The sequence below is a fragment of the Myxocyprinus asiaticus genome, chromosome 16 (assembly GCF_019703515.2).
Source record: "Myxocyprinus asiaticus isolate MX2 ecotype Aquarium Trade chromosome 16, UBuf_Myxa_2, whole genome shotgun sequence".
Taxonomy (NCBI): Eukaryota; Metazoa; Chordata; class Actinopteri; order Cypriniformes; family Catostomidae; genus Myxocyprinus; species Myxocyprinus asiaticus.
Genome location: NC_059359.1, coordinates 21,132,627 through 21,159,620, shown reverse-complemented (window position 1 = coordinate 21,159,620; position 26,994 = coordinate 21,132,627). Strand labels below are relative to the sequence as shown.

The 26,994-nt window shown below is 40.2% G+C and overlaps 1 protein-coding gene across 2 annotated transcripts in view; it reads left to right on the top strand.

Annotated features, from left to right (window-relative positions):
* Window positions 1-5,298: 5,298 nt before the first annotated feature.
* gon4lb (gon-4 like b) overlaps window positions 5,299-26,994 on the top strand; it is a 38,953-nt gene continuing 17,257 nt past the window's right edge. For both annotated transcript variants that reach the window (XM_051721965.1, XM_051721966.1), the window contains exons 1-21: window positions 5,299-5,456; window positions 6,040-6,287; window positions 6,372-6,467; window positions 6,656-6,897; window positions 7,122-7,196; window positions 9,528-9,578; window positions 9,665-9,715; window positions 9,809-9,907; window positions 10,022-10,132; window positions 10,282-10,458; window positions 10,564-10,783; window positions 11,823-11,924; window positions 12,047-12,087; window positions 12,164-12,276; window positions 16,439-16,640; window positions 16,809-16,895; window positions 18,726-18,900; window positions 18,998-19,148; window positions 20,339-20,489; window positions 24,537-24,653; window positions 24,758-26,806. In XM_051721965.1, coding sequence (XP_051577925.1) covers window positions 6,059-6,287; window positions 6,372-6,467; window positions 6,656-6,897; window positions 7,122-7,196; window positions 9,528-9,578; window positions 9,665-9,715; window positions 9,809-9,907; window positions 10,022-10,132; window positions 10,282-10,458; window positions 10,564-10,783; window positions 11,823-11,924; window positions 12,047-12,087; window positions 12,164-12,276; window positions 16,439-16,640; window positions 16,809-16,895; window positions 18,726-18,900; window positions 18,998-19,148; window positions 20,339-20,489; window positions 24,537-24,653; window positions 24,758-26,806 — 4,539 coding nt within the window. In that variant the 5' untranslated portion in view covers window positions 5,299-5,456; window positions 6,040-6,058. The remainder of the gene's footprint in view (window positions 5,457-6,039; window positions 6,288-6,371; window positions 6,468-6,655; window positions 6,898-7,121; window positions 7,197-9,527; window positions 9,579-9,664; window positions 9,716-9,808; window positions 9,908-10,021; window positions 10,133-10,281; window positions 10,459-10,563; window positions 10,784-11,822; window positions 11,925-12,046; window positions 12,088-12,163; window positions 12,277-16,438; window positions 16,641-16,808; window positions 16,896-18,725; window positions 18,901-18,997; window positions 19,149-20,338; window positions 20,490-24,536; window positions 24,654-24,757; window positions 26,807-26,994) is intronic.

Genomic DNA, 26,994 nt, shown 5'->3' with positions numbered 1-26,994 from the left:
AAGCCGGGCGCCTTCCAGTGGCCCAAACAGGGCATTAAGTATTTGGGCATTTTATTCCCAGCAAATTTGTCTGATTTAGTTCATTTTGACCCCTTAATTAAAAGGTTTTCGAGTGATGTGGGCAGGTGGGCTTCATTACATTTATCTATGACTGGGAAGGTTAATGTTATTAAAATGAATTGTATTCCAAAATTTAACTACCTGCTACAATCTCTCCCTGTAGATGTCCCCCTCTCTTATTTCAAGCAATTTGATAGTATAGTGAAGTCCTTCATTTGGAATGGTAAATGTCCCAGATTACAAGTTACATAGGCCGATTGACAAAAGTGGACTAGGCCTACCCAAGATTTTGTTTTATTATTATGCATTTGGTCTCAGACATTTGGCTCATTGGTCACTTCCACCTAAGAGAGCCCCTCCCTGGTTTTGTATTGAAGTACAAAGTAGTTCTTGCCCCTATTTTGCCATTGCAAAGCCTTTCTATCAGAATAACCGGAGAAGTTAAGTTACACACTGTTATCTCGCATTTACACGCAATATGGACAAAAGTGTCCAGAGAGTTTAATTTGGACATTTATTTAAATGTTGCCTCGAACATATAGCTGAACCCCAAATTATGTATTGAAAGGTCCCCTTTCTGCTGATCAGAGTGGATTGTGAGGGGGGTTACTACACTCGGTGACCTATATGAGAGTGGAGTGTTTAGATCTTTCGAAAATTTGGTTCAACACTTTGAGATTCCCAGACCTCAGTTCTATAGGTATTTACAGCTGCGCCACCTGCTCTGTAATATTTTTGGGAGTAGCTCACACACCCCTAAAGTGGCAGATACTCTGGGAGAGGTGGTTACTACTTTTAGAAAAGGTCATGAGGCATGAGTGTATTACTCCCCGTTAATTCAGAATCTGGGGGACAGAGCTTTAATTTCTATCAAGAGTGTGACGTTTTGAGCGCTCAAATTTTACTTTGTCCCAGACTCTCTATTTTGGGTGATGGGGCGGTTATAAATTTGGGGGATAATCACATAAAAAATTGGGTTCTGACCAGTCTCATGATCGGCAGGCAAATAATTTTAAGAGGATGGAAGTTGGATGGAGTGCCCTCTTTTTCGGAGTGGTGTGTGGAAATGGGGAGGGTGGCTGCTTTCGAGGAAGGGGTAAGTAAAGCTGGGGTTTTGGGACTTATTTGTTAAGAAATGGGGCAATTATTTAGTTTTAGTGGGGGACTTTCAGGGAGGGGATGTGGAGAGTGTAGTTTAGTTTAATTATGTATGTTTATTATATTTTCTTTTTTGTTTTTATTTATTTTTTGGTTGTGTGTGTGTGTGTTATTATGTGGGACCACAGGAGTGTTCGTTGGGGGTCAGAGTGGGGTTGGTGAATGGGGAGGGATATTAGTGGGGTTTGAATGTGAAATGTTAATTCGTTGTACAGTATATGTGTTGGGTTTTTGTTTGTGGTGTATATAAAACAATAAAAAATGTTAATTACAAAAAAAAAAAAAGACTAAGATTTGGACATGCGGGACTTAAGGCATCTATGGCAATAATAGGAAAACATGACACAGGCAGGTGTAAATGTGGCAAATTAGAAACTGTGGAACATGTCATGTTAAAATGTGAACAGTTTAAGGTAGAAAGGAAATAATGTGATAAAGTTTGAAAGGAAAGGAGGGAGATATGGATTTGTTATGGTGGTTGTTGGGAAAAGGACTAGAAGTTAGAGGAAACTGTAGGGTAGTTATGGAATTTCTGGAAAAAAAAACTAGACTTGATTGAAGGATATAATAATGTAAAATACTAATTAAATAGTAGAGGATACATAACAATTAATTGGATACACACAGAACTGATAAACACCTTAGATAAGGTGGTTGGGGCATAGGAGCTGAACACGCAGCAGTTCAGATCACACATCACAGGGAAAGCATACACTACATCAGTGTTTCCCAACATTTTTTCTGCCACGACACACTTTTTACGAATAAAAAATACCACGGAACACCACTATCAAGTCTATCTAATGCATTTCACAGATAATGTCTTGGCTGGACTCGACACTGAATCATTGGTTGAAGCTTTTAATAAATCTTGTACTTTTACACTTGATAATGTCACTCCGCTCAAGCCAAGGAGAATTAAGGGTATTTCACAGCCTTGGCTTAATGATGTCACCCACGTTCTCAGACAAGAGTGCAGAAAAGCTGAGCACAATTGGAAAAGAGACAAGCTTCAGGTCTCTTCTGACATTTTAAAGGAGTGTTTAACTTACTATAAGAGAGCTGTAAAGGAAGCGAAAGCTAAGTTTTTCCTCTAATCTCTGATAACACAAATCAACAAAAGTATTATTCAAAACAATTGATTCTGTTTTAAACCCAACTAGAAATGCTGGACGTCACCCAAGAGACCTGTGAAACATTTTTAAATTTCTTTACTTACAAAATTGAGCAGATTAAAGGTGCAATTGCACCTTCACAATTTGATCAGCCACTAATTCCTTCCCCGTCCAGTTCTCTGACTCACTTTGAACCAGTATCGTCAGCACAGTTAGCAGATATAGTCTCTAAGATGAAGTGTTTCAGTTAGAAGCTGGATATTCTTTCTCCACGCTTTCTTAAAGAAGTTTTCATGACTATCAGTTCCAGTGTGACAGCTATAATTAACAGCTCATTAGCAAGTGGAGTTGTTCCAAGTAGTTTTAAACATGCAATTCTTCATCCTTTGTTAAAAAAACTTCAGCAATACACAACAATTACAGACCAATCTCTACACTGCCTTTTATTTCCAAGATTTTGGAGAGAGTTGTTTATTTGCAGCTCTACTCCTACCTAAATACATTTAACATTTTAGATCAATTTCAGTCTGGTTTCAGACCCTTGAACAGCAATGAATCTGCATTATTGAAGGTCACTAATGATATTTTTCTCTCTGTGGATTCAGGTTCACCTGTCGTCTTAGTTTTATTAGATCTCAGTGCCGTGTTCGACACTATCGACCATAATATTCTTCTCAATCGAATGTATGGTTGGCATCCAGGGTATGGCCCTCCAGTTGTTTTCCTCCTATCTAAAAGAAAGGACCTTCTCTGTAAAATTAGGTAATTTTTCTTCTATGACAGCTCAATTACAGTGTGGTGTCCCTCAAGGGTCGATTTTAGGACCCTTGTTATTTTCCTTGTATATGCTTCCTCTGAGCTCTATTTTTCAGAAGTTCAGCATATTGTATCACTGTTATGCTGACGATTCCCAATTTTATTTCCCAGTGAGTGTAGACAAGAATTGTTCATCTGAGAACACCCTAAATTGCTTCAAAGATATTAAACACTGGCTGGCAAACAATTTCTTATAATTAAATGAAAGCAAAAGTTCTGATTTTAGGTTCCACCATGTCCTCCTTACCTGGCCTGGTTGCCCAGTTAGGTCCTCTGTCGTCGAATGTATAAGATCATGTAAGAAATCTTGGAGTGATTTTAGACTTCTCGTTACTTCTTAATAAGCAGATCAGTGCTGTTGTCAAGGGTAGCTTTTTCCACCTGAGATCTATTGCTAAAATACAACATTTTATTTCCCTTAGAGACTTGGAAATTGTGATCCACTCACTTATTACATCAAAGTTAGACTGCTGTAACTCATTGCACATTGTTATGTGTTATCCCGCCTACAGCTGGTTCAAAACGTGGCAGTTTGCCTTTTAACAGGGTCAAGAAAGAGGGATCACATTTCCCCGGTTTTAGCATCTCTACACTGTCTTCCAGTGAAATTCAGGGTGGATTTTAAAATTCTGATTTTTGTCTACAAGGCACTATCTGGTCTCGCGCCCCAATATATCAGTGACCTTCTACACCCTTACTCCCCCACCAGAGCGTTCAGGTCTTCTGATCAACTTCTATTAAGGGTTCCTCATTGCCACTATAGATCTAAGGGTGACAGTGCCTTTTCTGTGACAGTCTTCTTTTCCATGTGAGGTCAGCTTCATCATTAGCCATTTTTAAATCTTCTTTAAAAACATATTTTTATTCTGTAGCTTTTGAATATATCATTGAATAGTTTGAAACTGATAAATACATGATGTTGTATTTAAATGTTTTTATTTATTTTATTATGTTTTATAGTTAACTTTAAATCAATCTGTTTTTATATCACACTGTCATTTTTTTTGTTTGATCTGTAAAGCACTGTGGATCAACTTCTGTTGTTTTTAAATGTGCTCTATAAATAAAGGTTGACTTGACTTGATGTAGGTATGCTGTGTAATGAGGTCACAGGTGGCAAGAGCGCTAACTGGGTAATGAAAAAAAACTAATTTGCTTATTTTTCTAATTTGTAGATTTGTTCTTGCAAATTAATTATTGCAATGTCACAGCAAATTACAGGAATGCAAACTCATGAAGGGCAAAAAAGGTGAGAGAATCACTGGTCCATGAAATTTTTTTCCGGGGATTTTTTTTTTTTTTTTTTTTGAAAGAATTAGCTAAAAGCACCAATTCCAGCAATTTTAATGATTCAAGTATAGCAAATTAACTGCACAATTTTGCAGAATTAGCTGCAAAAATAATGGGTATTTTGGTGTGGTTTGCTTCTGTTTCACAAACTTATTAAATTTTATGAACTGATTAGTTCAGTGACCCCTTCTGGAAATGTCACTAGGTGGCGACAAATGAGAGCCTTATGTGCTATGAGCGAGTCACTGAATCATTTTGAGTCGTTCACGACCGGAATCTATCAAGAGACTTTAGAGTTTAAGCATTAAAAGAACAAAGCAGATCTATAGTTTTCCTTTAGTTTGAACATCATTTTTCATCCAAAAAGACAACAATAATAGTCTAATAATAGTGAGTTTCAATAACATCCTTCTCCTTCATTAAAACTTGCATGACTACAAATCTGCTGACTTCAGTATAAGAATTATAAACACAAAGCAGATCTATGGTAACATTTTCCTACAGATTTAAACTGCTGAGCATGACTTTTATCAGAAAAAAAGGGCAATAACAGACAAATAATAATAATTTTGAATAATAATGTTCTTTCGTCATTGTAAAGCACATTTTACATGAGTTGAGTCGAGACATCTACGCTCCGTTCAATGCCAGTGTTAAGTGTTATCTTTCACGGCACATTAGTGTGCCGCAGCACAGTGGTTGTGAAACACTGCACTACATAATGCACAGCATGTGATAGAGTGTCACCATGATGGATGCACAATGTACAGTCGGTGGCGGTATGTGCTTATGACACGAACCCGCCATTAAATCGAAAGAAGAAGAAGAAAAAGAAGAAGAAGGAGGAGGAGGAGGAGGAGGAAGCTGCGGTCCGCGGGACTGAGGTTTGGGAACGGATTGTTATCGCTTATGTTTACAAGGGACGAAAAAGACTGTAACACCCGCCGTTTGTTGTGAAGCGGCGGGCTAGTGTGTATCGGATTGTAGCTTCTGATGGCTTCAGACACTTGTTCGTGGGTAAGATGGATTTTTACCTTTCGAAAGATGAAGAGATCAAACAACACAATTGCATGTTATAAATATAAGATATTTTCGATTGGCTTGGTTTGCTTAGTGGAGGGATGCTATTTTCAGTTAGCCAATGAGCTAACTGACTGCAGAGGAGATTAATCAGATTCATAACAATCCATCTCTCTGCACTTCATTAACAATGAATTGCTATTAAATAAACATATTTTGATGAGCATATTTTACCGTGATTCTACTAGTGTATCAGATAAAGCCTCGTTGAAAAGGAACCAAAAACGGCACTTTGTTTTTCATGCTGTTATTATATCCCAGTGGATTTTTGCACGTATGATGGCCTAAAATATTGTCTAATTAGGCAGCTCACTTTGTATTTAGACACAGCCAGAGTATAAATGGTGGCTTTTTATTGTTTTGTTTTTAATTCGTCGAAATGGCTGGCTATGTTGTGTCTTCCATAATGGCCCGTTCAGAGTTTGAATGACGTGAACAAGGACTGTAAACATGGGTTAGTTGAAGTCTCTATCGTTAAACAAAGGGTTGTATCACTTGTTTTTCTTGAATTGTGTTTTAGGCTCCGAAGCGTTTTGAAAATGGGTTGGAAACGCAAGTCGACTTCAACAGACCCACAACCCAATCCTGCCAAAGCACCTAAGAGGAAATCTTTCAGCAGATCGCCATTCTCACACAAACTTTCCGCTAGTTCCTGGATGAGGAAGATCTCTACCCCCACTAAGAGAAAGAGCTGGACCTCAATCCACACACTGTTTCCACAAAAACACGTCCAGCAGTGTGATTCCCAGGAACAGAAATCCAGTGCAGGTAATGGTGAGACTGCTCTTTGCTCTTCCTTGAGTGACAGTTATATGAGAGCTTGCTATGTGTTTATTTTCTCTCTCTGTGTAGACCTTTTTGAGGATGGTGGTGTTCAGTCCTCCACCCCAGTTTCATCCCCACTGCTGTCAGAGGAGGATGCAGAGCTGGGTCTTGTCATCACTGTGGGTGAGTAACCTTTATTCCATTGCCTTATGTTTCAGCCTTGCTATTAAACAAACTAGCAGATTACTTTTGTTCTCTTCCTCTCATTAGTCAGTTGTTATTTAAAACTATATGTTATATGGACTTCTGTGTTATTTTTTTAACTGGTTCATTTAGATCTGATTAAACTGTCTTTGTTTGACGATCCATAGATGAGGACAGGTTTGGAGGGGAAGAGTGGCTTAAGAGAAAGAATGGAGTGAATGTAAAGAAGAGTGTAATAACTCAAAAGGAAGGAGAGATCCCTGAGAAGGATGGAGACAGGGGGGAGATGGAAGAAGGGCTTGAGGAAAAGGATGAGAGTGAGGAAGATCTGAGGAAGTTGGACAGAGATTTAACCCTCAAATCGAAAAAGCTCAACCTCTCCTCTGTCAACGTTCGAAACATTATCCATGTGAGTCTGATTTAAACATGCCTGAAATTTATTTAAACTTTTGGGCCTTATAAATATTCTTCTCCAAGTATTGAAGCTCTCTGTGGTCTTCTGTGGTTATTTTCTGAACCATCAAGAAAATGAAGAAAAGATCATCACCATATGAAAATGTTGCAATCAAGACAACTGTAAACAGAAACAAATTGCACACTATTTAACAGATGACTTTCTGTGTTTGACCTCAGGAGGTGGTAACCAATGAGCATGTTGTGGCCATGATGAAAGCAGCCATAAGAGACACCCAGGACATGCCCATGTTTGTAAGAGCTTCCCTCTTCTTTTTAATACATGAGCAGTGCATTTTACTGTTCTAATGGAACTACTTAGTATAGTAAAAGATACACTCACTGAGCACTTTATTGGGAACACTGTGGTCCTAATAAAGTTCCCAACGTGGTCTTCTGCTTTTGTAGCCCATCCATCTCAAGGTTTGACATGTTGTGCATTCTGAGATGCTATTCTGCTCACTACAATTCTACAGAGTGGTTATCCCACTATCTCTCTTCAGCCTTAAAATACTGCCTAAATCCTCTATTTGATAAAACATGTCATGTTTTTTGTTTTGTTTTTACTTTTGTTTTTTAAACTTTTTAATATTTAAAGAAAAATAAGAGAGGTTGATGTGCCCTTTCTTTTAATTTTTGTATTTGTCTGTAAAGCACTTTGGTCAACAAATGTTGTTTTATTAGTGCTATATAAATAAAGTTCACATTGACATCTGAATTACCGTAGCTTTCTGTCAGCTCGACCCAGTCTGGCCATTCTCTGTTGACCTGTCTCATCAACAAGGCGTTTCCGTCTGCAGAACTGCTGCTCACTGGATGTTTTTTGTTTTTGGCACCATTCGGAGTAAACGCTAGAGACTGTTGTGCGTGAAAATCCCAGAAGATCAGCAGTTACAGAAATACTCAAACCAGCCTGTCTGGCACCAACAATCATGCCATGGTCTAAATCACTGAGATTACATTTTTCCCCATTCTGATGGTTAATGTGAACATTAACTGAAGCTCCTGACCCATATATGCATGATTTTATGCATTGCACTGCAGTCACATGATTGGCTAATTAGATAATCACATGAATAAGTAGGTGTACTGATGTTCCTAATAAAGTGCTCAATGAGTGTATATGAACTAGGACTGGGTAAAAATATAGATTTCCTGATGCATCTTGATCTTCGTTTGAATGATCTTGATACCGATTCTTAAATCCCAACATCGATCTTTGACAGTATGTGGCAACCCTCTTCTATGTGAATTTTATGCAGTGCGAGTAAAAATGTCTGTGATTAGCCACTGGCTGTTAAACTTTTAGATTTTACTCACCAGTAATTGAGTAGTATAGTGGTGAAGAAGTTATTAGCACGAGATCCTTTCACTGCCTGTTGAGAGAAAAAGTTTGGTTTGACTCATCCTGTGTGTCCATAGATGAGATCCATGCAATCCATGTCATTCAATAATGTCTCTTTCAATAACTTTTCTCTTCTTTACTGTCAGTTGTTGGTTAAAAAAAATAAATAAAAGTATTTAATTCTAATTACACTGAACACGTATGCGCTCACTGGCTGATGCCAGTAGTCTTAAAGAGACAGTACCAGGGGGCCTGGGTAGCTCAGTGGTAAAAGACACTGGCTACCACCCTGGAGTTCGCTAGTTCGAATCCCAGGGCATGCTGAGTGACTCCAGCCAGGTCTCCTAAGCAACCAAATTGGCCCGGTTGCCAGGGAGCGTAGAGTCACATGGGGTTGCCTCCTCGTGGTCGCTATAATGTGGTGCGTTCTCAGTGGGGCGCGTGGTGAGTTGAGTGTGGATGGTGTGAAGCCTCCACACGCGCTATGTCTCCGTGGCAACATGCTCAACAAGCCACGTGATAACTTGACGGTCTCTAACGTGGAGGCAACTGGGATTCGTCCTCCGCCACCCGGATTGAGGTGAATCACTACGCGACCACGAGGACTTAAAAGCACATTGGGAATTCCAAATTGGGAGAAAAAAAGAAAGAGACAGTACCGATTTAGCATGTGATCTACATATTAATATAAATACAGTGCTTGCAAATTGTACAAATTATGCATGTAAAAAAAAAAAAAAGAAATAACAAAAATATTTATACTATGTATTATATTTCAAGACGTTTATTTATGGAATACACTGAATTTGAACATTTTAAAAAACTAAAAATTAAACCAGTATAAAGATAAACTAATGAAAATATAATTTGTAAAATAAAAATTTTATAATTGTACCTAGAAGGGTTACCTAGAAGGTTAGAAGATTCCTTTATAATTAACAGCATTAGCTGAGAGAGAATTTGTTTTATATGTAAGCAAAATGGACATACAGTATAAGCAAATATACCCATATGAATCAATATCGACTCGAAATAAGAATCGAGTCGATCTTGTAAATTGGAATCAAATTGAATCAGGAAATCTGTATCAATACTCAGCCCTAATATGAACATAGCAATTATTTTGGTAGTGCAGCATTGAAAGTAATTTTATTACCCAGCATAGTGTTTTGTTTGAATATTGTAGCTATTCCATGATTTCATCTCTTTTGTTAATTGTTTTCCTCTTACTTAAAATCCAGGAGCCTAAGATGACACGTTCAAAGCTCAAAGAAGTTGTTGAAAAAGGGGTGGTGAGTGTTGTATTTCTTTTCAGATTTTAAACATTCATATGTAAGAGTATCATACTCTATAATTGCAGCTTTGTTTGGCTTTTCAGGGAATGGGCAACTGGAATATCTCACCAATAAAGAAGACAAATGAGATTAAGGTAAATTAATGGTTGTGATGTCACCTGTGAATATTTTGTTTTCTTTTTTGTTGATGTCCACTGATAATTGATACGTTGGGATACTTTCCTCAGCCACCCCAGTTTGTGGACATTCCCCTGCAAGAGGAGGAGGACTCCTCTGATGAAGAGTATTGTCCTGACGAAGACGAGGAAGATGAAACTGCTGAGGAGGTGTAGATCATGAACATAAAAATGTGTTGGCTTGAGAATTAAAAGGATTAAATTGAGAAGTTCTGTTTGGAGTTTTCATGTGTACATGTATGATTTTTTTTTTTTTTTCCTCAGACTTTTATGGAGAGTGATGTGGATAGCACAGGCTCCTCACCGCATGGAAGCCGACATTCTTTCTCTCGTTCGCCCTCCAAATGTGATGATGCCAGCAACAGCCCTAGACCGGTGCTCTTTACATCATTAAGATTACATGCTGCTGACTTATTAAATTTTATTATTTTAGCTGAGTTTTTAAGGCTTCTAAACCCTTTTATCTCTCTTATTTAAATCTCACTGTCTCTTTTTTTTGGTTTTCCTTTATTCCTTTCTTGCAGAAACTAAGACCATCCAGACACTTGAGAGTTGAGGCAGTGCCTATGGGTCCCCCTGCCCCACCTCCTCAGTCCTGTGGCCCCTCACGGTCCCTCAGGGCCACTGACCCCTTCATTGAGAAACTCCATGCTGTGGATAAAGAGCTCGAACTCAGTCCTCTCTGTATGGAACCTTACCAGGTATAGAATTTCACATGCACAGAAAATCTCTCTGCTTAGTATATTTGTCTCCAACTGGAGGGTCGGATTTGGTCTCTAAAATCGGTATGTTTCTGTCTGCCCAAGACTCTGAGCAACAGTGGTGGTGGAGAGCCGAACGACAATCTGGTAGCTTGTCGGACTCGGTCAAAGCGTCCGCTGAGAGACATACCTCTGGATCAGCTAGAGGCGGAGCTACGTGCACCAGACATCACACCAGATATGTACGATAATGTCTCCACACCAGAGGACCGCGAATGGACTCAGTGGCTGCAGGGACTCATGACCTCTCACCTGGACAATGAAGGTCAGCAGCTTGAGCGTGTCAGAGAGAGAGAGAGAGAATAATGCATACGAGCAGTGATTGCTTTGACTCTGTTTCCTGTATGTAAGACCTTTACACATAACACACATAAGTTTGTAAACTTACAAACAGGGCCCAGAACTAACTTTTTACCACAACTGTCAATGGTGGGTAAATTGAGAAAAGTTCACCCAAAAATGAAAATTCTCTTATCATTTATTCACCCCCATGCCATCCCAGATGTGTATTACTTTCTTTCTTCTGCAGAATAAAAACAAAGATTTTTAGAAGAATGTCTCAGCTCTGTAGGTCCATACAATACAAGTGAATGGAGACCAGACCTTTGAAGCTCCAAAAATGACATAAAAGGCAGCATCAGTTTCTCACCCACACCTATCATATGGCTTATATAGATATAGATTAAACCACTGGAGTCTTATGGATTACTTTTATGCTGCCTTGCATTGCAGGGACTGACAGAACTAAAATGTTCTTCTAAAAATCTTTGTGTTCAGCAGAAGAAAGTCATTCACATCTAGGATGGCAATATTTTCTTTTTTTAGGTGAACTATCCCTTTAATTTTGTACCCTGTTTCCAGACGCTACTCTTAAACCTATTTTAAACAAACAAAAAGAATGAAACATTTTTTCAAAATGATTTGGTGCACTCAGTGTGTTTGATTTTCTTCACACTTCCTGTTTACTGGCTTGGGCTGTATCAAAGAAACTGTGTATGTGATCGTGTCCTTAAAAAACCTCACAACCCATGAGTCTGTCATGCCGAGCCACTGCTCTCACACAATTACTGTCCATGCACTTTTTTTGCAATGCCATAATGGCTTCCTCTGTGTGTAAGATGAGTTTAATGTGTATATGTGTGTGCGCCAGCAGTTAAGTACTACCTCTGTTTTCTAAATGATGTATTTCTTCTCTGTCCTTTTCCCCAATCTCCTCACAGCATCAACATTCTGTGTATTCTCTCACTCATGGAAAATACAGTTTTTCTGATGACTGTCTCTCTTTATTTCTCTCTTTCTTTCAGAAGAGGGTGATGAAGATGATGACCCTGAGTATAACTTTTTAGATGATTTAGATGAGCCTGATTTGGAAGATTATCGAAATGATCGTGCTGTTCGTATCACAAGTGAGTCCAATTTGAGCTCTGCAAGATCATGCATTTTTGCAAACATGCCTGATATAATGTGTAATATCCTCTTTGGTTTGTTTAGGTTGCTTTTTAGTAATTTGTATCTCTCTTTTTCACAGAGAGGGAAGTCAATGAGCTCATGGAAGAGCTGTTTGAGACGGTAAGAGGTCTTTACACATGCAGAAACAAACTAAAGCCAGACACTCCTCACTCATTTTGTCTTATCTCCTCTGCAGTTCAACGATGAGTTGGCAGCTAATGAACTGGATGAGGAAGGTCATGAGGAAGATGAGGAACATGATGAGGAGGCGAATGACACGCTGCAATTTAATGTTCCTCAAGCCATCAGGTAAAACACGTAGCCTATGTTTACACACCTTATATGCTTATATAAACACCTTGTCTTGCTTACGCTCCTGTTGCCTAGTACACTCATCAGCCAGCCAAAAACTATTAAGCCATAGGTCAGCAGAGATCCTATAATCTCATGGTGTGTGTGTGTGTGCACGCGCACATGTGACACACAAGTCCTCCCTTTGGGACAGAGCAGCAGAGAAGTGCTGTGTCTGTTTGGGTAGGGAGGCAGAGAGACGCTCTAATGTGTCCACTTGTATCACTGCAGAACCAGGACACAATATGGATGCTACAGAGCTACATGCACACATTCATTATAGTTACACACACTCACAGTGTGTACCCTGGCCTCTGCACACACACCGTTCACATCCTCTCTGTTGAGTACTGTACAGGTCTTTACATCACTGTGATTGTACTGAAAAGTAGGGATGCACCGATCCGATACCTGGATTGGTATTGGCTCTGATACTGACATTTTTAAACGGATCGGGTATCGGTCCGATGAGCCCAGGAGATCAGCAGTTCAGAAATACTCAAACCAGCCCGTCTGGCACCAACAATCATGCCACAGTCGAAATCACTGAGATCACATTTTTTCCCCATTCTGATGGTTGATATGAACATTAACTGAAGCTCCTGCCCCGTATCTACATGATTTTATGCAATGCACTGCTGCCAAATGATTGGCTGATTAGATAATCGCATGAATAAGTAGGTGTACTGATGTTCCTAATAAAGTGCTCAGTGAGTGTGTATAATAAGTAAATGTTTAGACTAGTTTGATTTCCATGAAAATAAAGTAGAATACAGGTTATTTACCAGAATTCACCCATTTAGCCATTTGCTGAAGTCAGGCTCACAGCTGATTGGCCTGTGTTTGCTGCATGTCATTTAGAACGTTCACTTCAATGCATCCAGTTTAGACAGCCTCAAGCCGAAGCGACGTGTTGTGTCAGTGGATGCATGCGATGTAGACGGTATGTAAAACTAACAGTCATAAAGTGAAAATTAACCAAAAACGATATTAAATCAAAAGAAAAAATAGAAATAAAAGCTACATTTAAAAACTATAATAACCCTGTTGCATATTTTATTTACACTGAGCATGGGTTAATTACAGCTCGCCATGTGTGTATGTGATCCCTGTTCATCACTGTGTTCTGGATACAGACACAGGGTATAGCTGATGGGAGTTTTTAAATGTTATTGAGGTACTTTGATGTCTGTACTGTCTTCATCTACACTCGTGCCATGGACAGATCCCTATAATGGCCATTCTGTAGGCTACAGATAGTGTGAAAAGCTTGTTCAGTTTAATTAGCTGGTCAGATTGATGGCTATGAGGTAACATAATGAGTTCATGGTGGAGAGATTTTTTTTTTTTCCTTCATTATGTAATGTTGGATTTGGGGGGAGTTTTTTAAAAGCTAATAGTCTCCAGATTTCCATCTGCTGGATTTTAAAAATTATGCAACACATGAGCTTCAGCATTTATAAAGCAGAAACGATACAAAATAATTAGTAATAATTATATTGGCTATTGCTAAGGCTGTTATTGTAGCATAAATATGATTTCTCAGAGCTTTTGCATGAGTAGACAGCATATTTAATGCAACTAATTGGCAATAAGGCAGTGAGGGATGGAAGTACAGTCCATTTCAATGTCGTATTGTTGTGTAGGGTTGGGTAAAAATATAGATTTTTTCCGATGCATCGCAATCTTAATTTGAACAATCTCAATATCGATTCTTAAATCCCAAGTTCTATCTTTTACTCTGTGTGCAAACTTTAACTACATTGAGAGGAAATCAGTCGCATTTGCAATCAAATTTCACGCTATGCGACTAAAATTTATATATTTGGCAACTGGCTGGTAAATGTTTACATTTCACTCATCAGTAATTGTGTAGTATAGTGGAGGAGATTTCAGCTGCAAAATTGTTTCAGTGTCTGTTGAGAGTAAAAGTTGTTCCGTTTGTGTCCAAAGACAAGATCCACGTGACCTATTTGTCATTAAATAATGTCTCTCTTAATACCCTTTCTTTTCTCTGCAGTCGGTTGTTGATCAAAAACACCAAAAAAGAAACATTTCATTCTAATCATGCATAGCACGGATGAGATAAAATCATTCGAGTCTCTCTTGGTAACATGCACTCTTCTACAGATGCTCTTTACAGAAATGCCGGTTTTGTTAAAGAGACAGTACCGGTTTTAGCATGTGTTCAACAAATCAATGTAAATAGTAAAAAATATGCAATTAAACAATAAACATGTAACAAAAAATAATGTGAAATATTATCTTATTTATTGTTTGAATACATGGATTTATTCATTTTTAAAAAGCCAAAATGTGACAAATTATAAAAAACAAATAAAATCTAAAGTCAAATTAATATTTTCGTAATGTACCTAGTTAGAAGGTCCCCAGTATAATAACAGCATTAGTTGGGAGTGAATTGCTTTCATATGTACCAAAAGGAACATTATAACTGAAATATACCCCTATGAATAGATATTGAATCGAGAGCTTGTGTATTGGAATCGAATCGGGAAATCTGTATCAATACCCAGCCCTACTTTTGTATACTTGGCTTTTAATTGTACAGCTGACAAATAATTAAAAATGTCTTTCCACTATTAAAATGAATTGTATTCCAAAATTCAACTACCTGCTACAATCTCTCCCTGTAGATGTCCCCCTCTCTTATTTCAAGTAATTTGATAGCATAGCGAAGTCCTTCATTTGGAATGGTAAACATCCCAGATTACATTTTAATAAATTGCATAAGCCGATTGACAAAGATGGGCTAGGCCTACCCAAGATTTTATTATTATGCATTCGGTCTCAGACATTTGGCTCATTGGTCGCTTCCACCTGAGAGGGCCCATCCCTGGTTTTGTATTGAACAGGAAGTTCTTGCCCCTATTTTGCCATTGCAAAGCCTTTCTATCAAACTAATCAGAGAAGTTAAGTTACACCCCGTTATCTCGCATTTGCAATCGGTATGGACAAAAGTGTCGAGTGTTTAATTCAGACATTTAAATAAATGTTGCCTCGAGCATATGGCTGAACCCAAAGTTATGTATTAATAAGCCTCCTTTCTGCTGGTCAGAGTGGATTGTGAGGGGGGTTACTAAACTCGGTGACCTATATGAGAGTGGAGTGTTGAGATCCTTTGAAACTTTGGTTCAACATTTTGGGGTTCCCAGATCTCAGTTCTTTAGTTATTTACAGCTGCGCCATCTGCTTTGTACTATTTTTGGGTGTAGCATACACCCCCATAAAGTGGCAGATACTCTGGGAGTGGTGATTACTGCTTTTGGAAAAGGGCATGAGGCATCAGTGTATTACTCCCTGCTAATTCAGAATCTGGAGGACAGAGCTTCAACTTCTATCAAGAGATAATGGGAGATGTTTTGGGGGGACTCTCGTGGAGGGGCTGTGGAGAGAGAAGCATAGTTTGAAATGTGTATGATGATGATTATTTATTTGTGTGTGTGTGTGTGTGTATACTTATATGTGACCACAGGGATGTTCGTTGAGGGTCAGGGTGGGGTTTGTGATTGGGGAGGGGTAATAGTGGGGGTTAAATGTTGATTCAGTGTATATATGTTTTGTTTGTCTTTGTTATCTGTACGAATCAATAAAACATTTTAATTGGGGTGGGGGGAGAAGAATGTCTTTCCACAAATTTCCTTTGGGCAAAAAGCGAAAAAAATAAATTTCATTTTCAACTATAAACTTTCTTAATACAAGTTCTCAGTCTTATTGTGCATTATTCATCAGTGCACGTTATTTTAAAGAAAAAAGCTTTAATCTTTCGTAGGTATAATAATTTCTGAAAAGACTTTCCATTTTGACTGAAGTTACCTAGGCCGTGCGGGCTGGGAAAATGACCAATTGCTTTTTTGGCATTGTTTTAGGCTACTGTTGGCATTGTTTAGGCACTGTTTGAGGCTGCTCATTAGTATGGCGCTTCAACAGCTTTCTTTTGTCATAATTTTAAGAGCTTCTTTTTTTTTTACACACACATTATATACACTGCTTTTATAAGATCCCTTACTCTCCAAGATTCTCTGTTTCTGATACACTGCTGTTATAAGATCCTTTACTCTCTAAAGATTCTCTGTTGTTTCTGATGTGTGTCTATCAGATTTGAGGAGCCGCTGGCTCACATGTTGACGGCATGCAGGCGTACAGTCAGAGAGCAAATGGATACACTTCAGCAGAGGCGGGAGAACCAAGCTCGGGCTACCCAACCTGCAGCTGGGCCTGGTATGGTTCTTTTGCAGCCCAACTGTCCTTTGGTGGTCACATCCACTCAGAGAGTACAGCTACAGCAGCAGATACAGCAAGTAAGTGTCAGACCCTACACACATAATTACTCGCACAATATGATCAGTCAGGCCATTTACAAACAATTTTGCTAAAAAATTACTTGGAAAGGAAAAAAGGCTGTTGCATTGTTTTGAAAAGACCACAGACTGCTTTAATTAACTCTGTTTATTCTGTTCTTCCCGCAGCATGTCCAGTTATTGACGCAGGTCAATATGCTTTGCAGCTATGTGGGGGCGCTACAGAGTGAAACTCAAACTACCAAACTTTTCCTGGTAAGAAAACTGGGAATGGAAGAAATTAATTTCATATGTTCAGAATCTGTCAGGCACTCCACAGAAAACGAAAGACTGATGAGCATGGTTTGAAAGTGAACATTTAATGAATTCATTAATTAAAACTAGGGATGTGCGCTACAACTAATTTGACTGTTGTTTAAATGGAAGTTTTGTAACCGACTAGTCTAAAGAGAAACCAACCTTCAGAAAACAGTTAAAAAAAAAAAAAAAAAATGTTTTATGCGACCCATTTAAAAATACTTAATGTATTCCAAATCCGACGCTAAATTCCACTGAAATGGGGCATTTATCTGTGATGTGCTCCCCTTGAATTATGATCATTGTACATTAAATATAGAACATGACACGCATTCACTGAATCAACATTAGCGAATATTTAATAGACATATTTATTGAAAACAATTGAATGAATATTGCAGGATCAATGGAACAACCATTAAAAGCCTGTTTTAAATGGAAATCACCAAGTAAAAGTTACTTAACTTATTAAAACAGTCAGGACATTGTTGAAAATAATTAACAGGTAGACTAAGCCAAATCTATGAGAGAGAAAAAAATGTGCTGAAAAGTTGCGCGCATTTCAGGACGTGTAGTCGTGCATTAACCATTGATCTAATATGACAGCTGTTCATTAAAGAACGTTAACCATTAACAGTTAAGAAAAAAATAGCTGTAGGATAGAAAACATAGGCCTGTGATGCAGCCTGCAATAAACCTAATGTACTCTAAACATGACATGCACACAGAATAAAAGATAGTTTAACACGTCAAGCAGTCGGCACTTCGTTGAAAATAGCTTTCTTAATCAGCAGATTAAAAAAATTGCATACCTATTCTAAAACAGTTATTTTCTAGGCTACTTACTCAAAAACATAATTTTTTGATGAGTAAAATTAACACGTCGACATGGTCCGGTGAAAGACAGGATTTGACTCACCTGAGGCGTCTATCCTGCGCTTGAAAATCCTGCCCAGCGGAAAAATAATGTACAAGCATGCACAGATGTAAAGAAGACTCAAATGTTAAAACATCCTTAGGGACTTTCAAACATTTGGAAAGCTGATTCCCGCACCACCGAACTGATTTCATAACTACTTTGCTGAGTTGCTTGTCTAGCGAGAGGATATTTTCCTGCGCGCGCCGCGAGAGAGAGGGAAGAAGCACGCGCAGCCTGAGGTGAAATTAAACTCTGTATCTGCTCCAGATATCCTCTTTTTTTTTTTTTTTTATAATATTTGTATTATTAATTCTATTTAAAATATGTAACATTTAATATGACAGTAATTTAAGTGCAGCCTCTGTAAAAAAAAAAAAAATATATATATATATATATATATAAAGCCAAATGTAAATGTGTAAAAATTATTATCAGTTTAATGGGGGGAAATATTAACTGACTAGTAATTCCAGTGTCGACTAGCAGCATCAGAACCGTTTAGTTGACTAGTCAACTAGTCTCGCACATCCCTAAATTAAAACTACATAAATTATAACCAAATGAATGTCTAATATAACAGCTTTTTACTTGATAGTATTGATTGACTTCTAGATGGTCTGTACCCTTAAAGTTTTTTTCCTGGGTTCAGACTTTGTCCTAAAAAATTCAATTTAATACTGAAACAGGTAGAAGACAAATGACATTTAATGTTTTAGCTTGACAGCTGTGCTGAGACAAGTCGTAGTACAACATAGACATTTACCCACACAGGACATGAGGAAGTTTCACAGTAAATTGTCCCTTTTAGTGATGTTGTGTGAGTCACTGATATAATGTTACTGTAATTGTTTCTCTTCTTGGGTTGACAGAGTGAATTGCTGTCATTTGCGGAGAGAGCCGAGGAGGGCAGATCAGTGGTTAATCCAGGTTTTAGAAGCATGTTCAGAGTGTGTAACTTGCAGCCATCCCTTAACCTACTGGATGAGTTAAAAGAATCTCCTTCTCCTCTTTATCTCCCTCCCAAACCCACACGCCGGCATGCAGGTCAGGCACCTCATAAATAATTCATATGACCCCAAAAAAGTGCTCATACATGGAAGTGTGTATATCTGATGGCAGGATGTTTTCTGTGCTTCTACAGTCCGTCCGTATCCATTTCTCCCTGCTGGTCTCGCATGGTTGTTTGCTACACGCTCTGTGTTTTTGTACCCTGAGCTCATACCACACTGCAGTCTGGATCCAGCCCTGCATGCCCCACGCAGCAAATATTATTACAGTAAAGGAGAAGACAGGTACGTATTAACATCAATTCCCCACCATAGATTCCCTTTTCCATGTTTTATGGAAATTATTGTTGTTAGCCATTAACAGTTTTTGAAAGTAGTAAATGATGACCTTTAGAAGGTGCACTCAGTAATTTTGTAAGCTGTTGTCCTGGACATATACTGACACCCAGTGGCGTGTTTTCAGCATCATGCAAAGCAATAGTTTTCAGTTAATGGTGCCATTGTAGAAATGCACGATTCACAATCAGCCATGATTAATTTACTTCATGAGCAAAGTACCCAATAAGGGGGCTATTTACTGAGATAAAGTGAGTAGTATTTGGCTGGCCATGTGATCTCAGCATGATGACCCCCATGAGGCGATCTGCTCCATGTTATATAAAACTTTAATTAGGCTACTGATATGACTGGATTCTTTATCCCATGTCAGTGTACATGGTTTTAATACATATTATTTTAAAAGTACTGTTCATTTTCTTATTGTTAGCATGGATATTTGCACCCCAATTTTCTGGTAGAAACATAGACATTTGCAACAACTGCCGCAATAAGTGTTGCTGCAGTGGCATGGGGGGTAACGCTGGTGGGAATATGCTTTTCGTGTGGAGACCCAGGTTCGATTCCACTTTTTGTCCCACTCTTTTTACCATACTGTTTCCTCTCTCCACTCTTCATTTTTCCTTTTAATACTACTACTAATAACAAATAACCCATAGTTTTGATGCAGTTAACCATGGTGTTACTACAGTAATATAGTGTTAATATAGTAATCATTTTTAATTTTGTGGTTACTATTTTACTACAAAATACCATGGTGATACTGGTTAATTTTTCTAAGGGAAGTTAAGGGTTAGGTTAAGGGGCAAGAATTGGTGTAGGGTGACTGTGGGACTCAAAATAAGCACAATAAACACACTGCCGTGATGCTGCAGTATAGCTCCCTATGCTGTATGTTAGTATTTAAATAGGGGCGCAAATAGTATCTGCCACTATTTGCACTGGGTTGTAAATAGCATCTATCTTTATTTGTACCAGCCAGGGTGTAAATGGCATCTGCCAACTTTTTATTTAGGGTAAAATTAGTGCTCCTTAAATATGGGCTTTTTGCTAAGTTTGACTCGTGTTAAAGCAAATAGTGTGCTATACTTTCAGCCAGTCTCTCTCTCTCTCTCTCTCTCTCTCACACCTCTCTACAGTCTGATAGTCTTAGGGTTGAAGCACTTTGCTCAAACAGAGTTTCCGTATCAGCTGATGAGTCAGTATCTGATCCGGCCCAAGCGTCAGGAGCAGCTGCGTGTGCGTGTAAAGGACATGGCGTCCAGCAGAGCTCCACACAACATCATTAAGGTGATTCAGAAACCATCTGTCCATCCTGGTATACTCTGATTATCTTCACTCCATAACATGCTGATTTTAATCACACACCTCCAGTAGAATTGCTAGATGATGCATTCATGCTTTGCACTATGAATATAATGCAGTTGCTATTTATTGTCTTGAACTGTGTATGTATGGCGGAGGACGTTTCATTTTGCCGCTATTTTGCACTTTCCTATCTTCACACTACTAAGTGTGAAGGAATTCAAAGGTTTTGACACGTGACTGAATTTGTTTCTCAAGATTTTCAAAACTTTTGATCAGAAAGTTTGTTTAATATACTTGATATTCTTTTTGTATACAAACAGAGTGTGCATACTTATGAATTTCTTTACAAAACTAACATTTTAATTGGCAATTGAAATGGATGAATTGGACCAGATAATGAAGGAAAAGCAGGCAACAAGTGTAGTACCCAGAGTGTGCAGAGCAAATGTCTTCACTATTATTGTATAATGTGAAATATAGTAGTAAAAAAGAATGAGTGGGTGTGTCAAAACCTTTGACATGTAATTTAGTTCCAAATCAAATCACTTTGTCACACAACCATAGACACAAGTGCAATGGTGTGTGAAATTCTTGGGTGCAGTTCCGATCAACATAGCAGTCATGACAGTGATGAGACAGTACCAATTTACAATAACATCAAATTAACACAGCACAATTTAAACATCTGATATACACATAATTACACTCAACAATATACAAATAATAACATACACTGTACAGTATACAATACGCAATATATAGATACACATTCAATAAAAATAAAAAATAAAAATATATATAAATATTTTTATTATAAAGTATATATAGAATGTACAGTATTGTACTGTATTGACATTCAGGCTGTCGGTTGATAGTCAGTTGTTAAGAGAGAATATAATAATAATATAATTTATGACAGTCCGGTGTAAGATATAAGAGTAAGAGTAATAAAGTGCAGTGCTGATGTATTTGATCGTGGGAGATCAAGAGTTCAGAAGTCTGATTGCTTGGGGGAAGAAGCTATCATGGAGTCGGCTGGTGCGGGTCCTGATGCTGCGATACCGCCTACCTGATGGTAGCAGTGAGAAAAGCCCATGGCTCGGGTGGCTGGAGTCTCTGATGATCCTCCGATCTTTTTTCACACACCGCCTTGTATATATTTCCTGGAGGGAGGGAAGCTCACCTCCGATGATGTGTCTGGCAGTTTGCACCACCCTTTGCAGTGCTTTGCGGTTGTGGGCGGTGCTATTGCCGTACCAGGCGGAGATGGAGCCAGTCAGGATGCTCTCTACAGTGCAGATGTAGAACCGTGTGAGGATGTGGCGGTTCATTCCAAACTTCCTCAGCCGTCTCAGGAAGAAGAGGCGCTGATGAGCCTTCTTCACAACGACTTCAGTGTGGATGGACCATGTGAGTTCCTCAGTGATGTGGACACCCAGGAACTTGAAGCTGCTGACTCTCTCCACCGGTGCTCCATTGATGGTGATGGGACTGTGTTCTCTGTCTTTTCTTCTGAAGTCCACCACAAGCTCCTTTGTCTTACTGACGTTGAGGGAGAGGTTGTGCTCCTGACACCAATGTGTCAGAGTGTGCACCTCCTCTCTGTAGGCTGTTTCATCATTGTCAGTGATCAGACCTACCACCGTCGTGTCATCAGCAAACTTAATGATGGCATTGGAGCTATGTGTTGCCACACAGTCATGTGTGTACAAGGAATACAATAGTGGGCTGAGAACACAGCCCTGTGGGGCTCCAGTGTTGAGGGTCAGTGATGAGATGTTGCTGCCTATTCTAACCACCTGGCGTCTGCTTGACAGGAAGTCCAGGATCCAGCTGCACAGCAAGCTGTTTAAGCCCAGAGCTTGGAGGGCACTATGGTGTTGAATGCTGAGCTGTAGTCTACAAACAGCACTCTCACAAAAGCGTTCTTTTTTCCAGGTGGGAGAGAGCAGTGTGTATTGTAGATGCAATGGCATCATCAGTGGAGCGGTTGTTGCGGTAAGCAAACTGCAGCGGGTCAAGAGAGAGAGGCAGCACAGAGCAGATGTAATCTCTGATTAGTCTCTCAAAGCATTTGCTGATGATGGGGGTCAGAGCAACAGGACGCCAGTCATTTAAACAAGTTATTTTTGATTGCTTTGGAACAGGCACAATGGTGGATGTTTTAAAGCATGTGGGGACTACAGACAAAGAGAGGGAAAGGTTGAAAATGTCCGTAAAAACACCAGCCAGCTGGTTCGCGCACGCTCTGACGCGGCCCGGAATGCCGTCTGGACCCGCGGCTTTGCGGATATTCACCCGTCGGAAGGATCGGGTTACATCCGCTACAGAGATGGAGAGTGAACTAACCTCTGTAGCTTCAGCCGCGAGAGCTCTCTCCGTGAGGGCGGTGTTATTTCCCTCGAAACGAGCATAAAAAGTATTTAGCTCATCCGGGAGAGAGGCAGCGGTGTTCATGGCGGAGTTTTTATTCCCTTTAAAGTCCGTGATGATGTTAATTCCCTGCCACATGCTTCTAGAGTTGGTGGTGTTAAGCTGTCCTTCAATCTTGCTCCTGTACTGGTGTTTTGCGGTTCTGATTTTCGGAGGGCATAACTGGCTTGTTTATGCTCCTCCGCGTTCCCGGAATTAAAAGTGGAGGTCCGCACATTAAGTGCCACGCGAACATCGCTATTAATCCAAGGTTTCTGATTCGGATAGATCCGTATTGTTCTGGTAGGAACGACGTCCTCTACGCACGTTCTGATGAAACACATTACGCTATCAGCGTAAAGCTCGACGTTGTCATCAGAGGCGGACCGGAACATCTCCCAGTCCGTGTGATCAAAACAGTCCTGTAGCGTAGAATCTGATTGGTCCGACCAGCACTGGATCGTTCTGAGGGTGGGTGCTTCCTGTTTCAGTTTCTGCCTGTAAACGGGCAGAAGCAGAATGGAAGAGTGGTCCGATTTGCCAAATGGTGGGCGGGGGAGGGATTTGTAGCCATCCCGGAAGGGAGAGTAGCAATGGTCCAAAACCCGGTCCCCTCGTGTGTTGAAACTAATGTGCTGGTGGTATTTTGGTGCGACTGATTTGAAACTGGCTTTATTAAAGTCCCCGTTCACAATGAACATGGCCTCAGGGTACACGGTTTCCTGCTCACTTATACTCCCATACAGTTCCTTGAGTGCCCGGTCTGTGTCGGCTTGTGGGGTAATGTACACAGCTGTGATAATGACCGCTGTGAATTCCCTCGGTAGCCAGAATGGTCGACACAGAAGCGTAAGAAATTCCAGATCATGAGAGCAGAAAGACTTGATAGAATGAACGTTCCTCTGATCACACCAGGATTTGTTAATCATAAAACATACACCACCTCCTCTGCTTTTACCTGAGAGGTCTTTCGCTCTGTTCGCTCGGTGCACGTAGAACCCCGCGGGTTCAATGGCTGAGTCTGGAATCTCCGCAGACATCCAGGTTTCCGTAAGGCAGATAATGCAGCAGTCCCTTGTATCTCATTGGAAAGGGATCCGCGCTTTCAGCTCGCAGAGCTTGTTATCCAGAAGCTGAACATTTGCCAGTAGAATAGTGGGTAGCAGGGGTCGATTTGCGCGGCGTCTTACTCCGATGAGAACGCCGGCTCTGTTTCCCCTTTTCCTTTTGCGTTTCCGCGGCCGTGCTGCCCAGACAAAGGGCTCCACTTGCGTGTTTGTAAACAGCGGGTCGGCATCGAGAAGTTTGAAGTCCGGTTTACGGTGTGAAATTGCTGAACCAATGTCCAAAAGTATTTGTCTGTCGTAGGCAATAAGGCAGACAACATCCAAGACAAAAAACATAAGAATTGTGAACAAAACAAACAAAACACTACTATGTTGTGTCGGAGCTCGCAACGCAGCAGCCATACCCGGCGCCATCTTGAGTAATTTAGTTCCAACACATTCTAATGCAGCAAATTGATAAGCTAAATTGTTGAAAAATATCTTAATATTAAGTAATGTTAATTGTGAGTTCTACTTTATTATAACAATGTAATATTGTTGAATTTTCTAGTTTTACTGCCAGAATGGCGTGGTTCCTCCTTTGCCAGTAATGTGCAGACCTGTATTACCAGGAGAGGAGCACCCTCCTGTGGAGAGAGAGCAGAATGTCATGCCCAACTGGCTCCGGGTATTTCATCCCCTCTTGGTCTCATTACCCAAATCAAACACCAGATCATCTTAATAGTACTGATTTCAGACATTATCCTGTTGGTTTCAAATTTCTCTTTACAGAAAAGTTTACCACACATCCATAGGGCAGTTTCACAGACCAATTCAGAGGTGACCTCAACCAACAAATCTCCTGCCCATGTCTTCCCAAAAAGAATACAATACCCACAATTCCTCCCCAAAGGCATCTCTCTGCGCCTGCACCCCTCAAGGAAAGCAAGTCTCTCTTTGCACACCAAAGCCCGGCCTCTGCATGGGTTTTCCCGACCTGCTCTTTTGCCATTGGCTAAAGCCCCTATATGTCCCACAGGTACTGGTAATTTATTGACCAGTGTCTCCACAGCACATCCATCTCGTAGTGTAATTTTGTTGGCCCAAGGACCTAGCACTCCTGCAAATGGGGTCCTCCCATTGGTCCAAACCCCTCTAGCACCGGCCCATGGGACTGTGCCACTTAGCACTCCTTTTCCTATTAACTTCCAGTATGTTACTCCAGAATTGGGGTCTTGTAACCCAGCCTACAATCCTGCAAACTTGCCCCCCACTCTAGTTCAGATGTCCCCATCTCCTTCTGTTGACAGCCCTTTTCTTACCACCAGGATGGTTAAAACATGTTGCAAGCCCCGAGTGCAGCAGATGTCAGATAAGCGCAAGAAACAGACTTTCCCAAGAAAACTTGCACCTTTGAAACCAGCCACCCAACTGCCGCAATTATTGCCCCTGCCATCTGGGAGTATAGGTAGTTTATATAATTCTGCTGTTGTTATGGACCAGGCAGTATCCTTGAATTTTACACCGAATTTTGCATCAGATACCACTTCTACCATGGTGGTTATCGATCCTTCTTCCACACCGGCCAAAGAAAATGCCCGTCATCTGACTGCTGAACAGAGACTGGTCACATCGTCTTATACCCCTCCCCTTCAGGACCTTGTCATACAGTTAGTCCCTGGAACACAGGCTCTGGAGAACACTTTGAGTAGAACAACACTTGCAGCAGAATGTAACTTTTTGCAAACCTTGAAGGACACTCTCATCCAAAATAGTGTTGAAAATGGACAAAGGACCATAAATCATAATTCTGGATCACTAATGACTTTTACAAGCAGTGTTCCATCAGCCAGCTCACGGATCCTCTCACCTCTCACAGCAGCACCAGCAGAAGGTTCTCAGTTTGTGCTAGTTCAGACTGTTTCACATATAGGAGAGCCTCAGTTTCTACTTCTGCCCAACGACTCAATTGTTCTAAACCAAACTGCTCGACTTTCTGCTGAAGATGCACCAGTGAGTTTATCAATGTTGCCGCAACAGCAAACTGCCTGTTCTGAGATTCCCACTAGTTCCATTGTGCTAAATAACACAGGAGGGACTGAGGTGCCTTTAAACATCAAAACACCAGCAACATCTTTGCCTGTCAGAGACAGAGATGCTAGGAATAGAAAGGAGGGGGAAGAAGAAGAAATGGGTGGAGACAGATGGGAAGAGGAGATGGCAAGTGCTCTGTTTGGCAGTCCTCTCCTGGCGCTCTCAGAGTCCTCCTCTAGCCCAGAGCCCAGTTTGACCAGCACTGATTCCAGCACGGATGGTGGTGCTGAAGCCACAGATGGGATGGAGAGGGACAATAGACACTCTTCTGGAGGTGATGAGACAAGGCATTTGTCTGCTAGTGAGCAAAAGAAACAGGATAGTGTTGCAGTAGAGCGTCAACCTGTCCAGTCTGGGTCTGATACACAGGAAACCCCAGGAGTGATCAAACACAGCACAGGAGATGGTAAGGAGCAACACTCGAGTGGGGGAGAGAAACAGAACAATGGAAATGAGGGTGATGGGCAGGAAAGACAAAGAGAGGAGAGGGAGAGTGGGGGAGATGAAGAACGTGATGGAGATAAAGAAGGAGAGAAGAATGGAGATGAAGGCGGCAGTGGAAATAGAGATGGGAATGGAAGTGGAGATAAAGGAAGGGAAGAGAAGGATGGAGATGGAGAGAAAGATAGAGATGGAGAGCGGGATGAGGAAGAGGAGGATTTTGATGATCTAACACAGGATGAAGATGAGGAGGAAGTGATGTCATCAGCATCAGAGGAATCAGTGCTTTCAGTGCCTGAACTTCAGGTTTGTTTGTGACATTAAATTACTATTATTACATATACTGTAGAGGATGTGTTCCAGATCTGAAACTGATCCTCCCAAGGTTTTTCTCCCTCCACTACCTAAACATTTTATGATTTTTTATTTTTTTTTACTTGCCACGAACCCTTTGTCTTGCTTACTGGTGGGTTTTAAGACATTAAGGCATGATT